Genomic DNA, 3,313 nt, shown 5'->3' on the forward strand with positions numbered 1-3,313 from the left:
ACTAAAGAGCTGGTACTTACTATGTCTCTTCCCTTCCCTTCCCCCTTTCCTATTTTCTCTTTCTCTAGGTCCGGGCCTGGCCTTCATTGCCTACCCCAAAGCTGTGTCCATGATGCCACTGCCCACCTTTTGGGCAATCCTTTTTTTTATTATGCTTCTGTTGCTTGGACTGGATAGCCAGGTTAGTACGATGGGTAAGGATTCTATGATTCTCAGAGATATGTGGCTTATTGAATCAGCACTGCTGACTGAAAAAAGCTGGTTTTACAGGTGTGAGTTAAGAAGAGAATACCTCTAATGCTGCTTAAAAGGAATTCATCTGGGTTGCTTTTTACTCCAAGGGCTGCATTTGATGAATCTGTGACTCTTGATTAATGGCTCAATAAGTCTTTGTCATCAGGAGTTAATGGAGTCCACAAGACTAGGGCAATAGTCCCTAACCTAAATGTCAGTCCCAGTCTGGCCACAAAACACACTGTTTTGGTTGTGGTACAGCATATTCCTACTTTGGAGAAGAACTTAATAATTTTAAAACATAAAAAACTAAAACAGTCTGTTCCAAAGAGTACTTTGTGCCATTGTGGTCACCTGCAGTGTGTATACACCATCATTAAAACACTTTAAAAGAATTAATAATTACTAGGAATACAGGCTTTGATAGTTGCCAACTGCCAAAAAGCAAGAGCAAAACTATCAACATATTTTGTAAAGTATAGCTAGAGTGGCTTCACCAACAGTCAAAAGGACAAAGCACAGTCTTTTTTGGTGGCCTTGGGCTCAGAGCTGCTGAGCAGTGTGGGATCCTGCTGACTTTCACATCACCAGTGCACATTCAGTACCTCCAAATGGGCCCGAAAGCGTCCGGGGTTCCAGCTGTACTAATTATATAGCACACGCTTCTATTAATTAGTGAGCATCAAAATGCTCAGTCCAAGAAGTTAGGTTATTTTCCCCAGAGGCTTCTTGTAGGAATGTTGGACTAAATACTTCAAAAGAACCTGTAAATCATTTCTAGATAGTTCACTTACAAGGAAACATGGGTGACCAGGGATTATGCAGTAACTACGCATTCAAAACTGCCGAAGTTTTCAGGGCAGCAGGCAGGTTTTTGCACTCAAATGGAAAGTCACTAAGATTATAAGAACTCAGCTGGTAAAGATGAAATGTTTGTTTAGGCTAAATGCCCTGTCATAGGAGGAGAGATCTGTAGATGGATTTTTACCCAGTTTTTGTGTGCTTAATCTCTTACATTTTTGATATTGTGTTTTTCCTAAATTGCTCTTTACAGCTTAATCTTTGAACTCCAGTGAGCAATTTACAATTGTTCTGAAGTAAATGTAAAAGTGCTCAATGCTGTGGCTCAGCAACCCTAGGCTTATGCAAATTGGAAGCTGTCTAGTAATTTTAAAGCACTCCTCACTGCGTAGAATGATTAAAACTAATTGGAGCGCTTAATTTTCCCCCTCTGCCCCTCTGGTTTTTTTTGAGTGCAGTCAAGCAGGTTTCTGGAAGACCAGAGCAGTTTAAGAACAAATCAGCCCAAAAGAAAAGGGTTCCATTTAAAAAGAAAACCAGTTTTACAGAAGTCAGAGTAACAAGACAAGAGGCAAGAAGATCAGGTAGAGTGTTTGCAGGACAGTCTCTATTTCCAAAGTAGAGCTTCAGCTCATGCCCAAAGAGGGTGGAGCTGTTGCAGGGCACTTCTGAGCACTAAGGTAGGAAAAGGTATTTTTTTTCTTGAAGTAATGCTATTTCATAGACTTCTGATGATAATTCATTAGTTGCAAGATGATTTGTCTACTTAAAGTGAAGATCATTTCTACAGAGGCAGCCTTGGTTCTCTGTGGTATCCTCATGTCTTCAGTGGACTTAGTGCTTTTGTACTTTGCCAGGCTGAAAGTACAGATCAGCTGAGTGATCCCTTTCTTGGACTTGTTTGGGGAGAGTTCAGTAGTCACTTTTCTCCATGGGTGAAAGGCACCTTGTTTTCAATTAACTTTAAACTTCTGTTCAAATCCAGTTTGGTTGATTTGTTTAACTCAAGTTACACATCTTACAGGTAGTTTTCCAATGGCAAGTAAGCAGAAATACAGTGTCATGAGGCTAGATAAAGATCTTTAACTCTTCTATTCAAAGCTTTTTTGGTTTACATGTTCAAATAGTATACCAAATCCTTGGGGGGCGAGGGGAGGACTGTATGAACAGCTCCACTACTGCTGCAGAAGTACCCCAGAGCCTCAGTCAGAGGTACTCTGCTCTCAGGTTCAGAATAGACAAGTTCAGTCAAGAAGAGCTGTTATTTCACATCAAAGTCTGCTTTCCCTTGGCTGGACTATCACTAACAAACCCAAGAGTAGAATTATATCCAACTGTGAAGTTAACTTAACTAGAACCTGTGGCTTTCTGGCACATCAAAAAAGATTGGGAGCTACTCTCCTAGCTTAAGCCTTTTTGAGTGTTTTCTCTCTGTGTCTTTTCTAGCGCACATCTTGTATTCATCTGGAACAGCTACAACATGAAAGCCACAGAAGTGCCTTCCTGTCATCAAATTAACTTCCTTTACCCTTGTGGCTTGCATTTACAGACCCCCTTTGGTAGTTCGTAAGGCTGTTAGGAGATGAACAGCAGTTCTCAAAGCTTGTTCCAACCTGAAAACTACCCCACGCTTCAGCCTCTTGGTCACAGAGAAATGGCTTCTGACTGATTGATTCAGAGCAGCGTTTTGCCACAGAGCAGCTGGGGTAGTGCTGTGGAGCGTTTGTTCAAGTGGGATAAAATGCATGGTAGATAATTTTTAAGTCACGTTTCTTTGTTGTTGTTTTTCCCCTTTAGTTTGTTGAAGTTGAAGGACAGATCACGTCATTAGTTGATCTGCACCCATCCTTCCTAAGGAAGGGTTACCGACGGGAAATCTTCATCGCTATAGTATGTTTCCTTAGCTATCTTCTGGGACTGACTATGGTGACTGAGGTAAGTAGCACTGGTGCTGGAAATTGCCTTTTTTAGCCAGTTTTCAGACCAATTTTAGCTATGAATGAGACTGCATGGAATTAGCCACTCAGATGAGTGGTGCTCTCCACATCTGCTGAGCATCTTTCATGCCTAAATCTGAAAGCATTTTGAAAGGGAGACATACATATATTCCCCCTTTTTCAGGCAAGGGAACAGAGACATGAAATCTCATTAAATTCAATCTGATCTCAGGTACTAACCAACATGAGTATGAATATTAAAATCTGGCTGTAAATGATGAAACACATTGGGAACCTTCAGCAGAGCAGATTAAGTATCCATCCGGTGCATGCAGGGAAAG

At 41.1% G+C, this 3,313-nt stretch overlaps 1 protein-coding gene across 3 annotated transcripts in view; it reads left to right on the forward strand.

The window, feature by feature from the left end:
- The window catches only part of SLC6A6 (solute carrier family 6 (neurotransmitter transporter), member 6), a 46,912-nt gene that overhangs the window by 38,878 nt on the left and 4,721 nt on the right, over nt 1–3,313 (forward strand). For all 3 annotated transcript variants that reach the window (XM_008945728.1, XM_008945726.1, XM_008945727.1), the window contains 2 exons: nt 69–181; nt 2,833–2,970. In XM_008945728.1, coding sequence (XP_008943976.1) covers nt 69–181; nt 2,833–2,970 — 251 coding nt within the window. The remainder of the gene's footprint in view (nt 1–68; nt 182–2,832; nt 2,971–3,313) is intronic.

Source organism: Merops nubicus, unplaced genomic scaffold (assembly GCF_000691845.1).
Source record: "Merops nubicus isolate BGI_N331 unplaced genomic scaffold, ASM69184v1 scaffold24008, whole genome shotgun sequence".
Taxonomy (NCBI): Eukaryota; Metazoa; Chordata; class Aves; order Coraciiformes; family Meropidae; genus Merops; species Merops nubicus.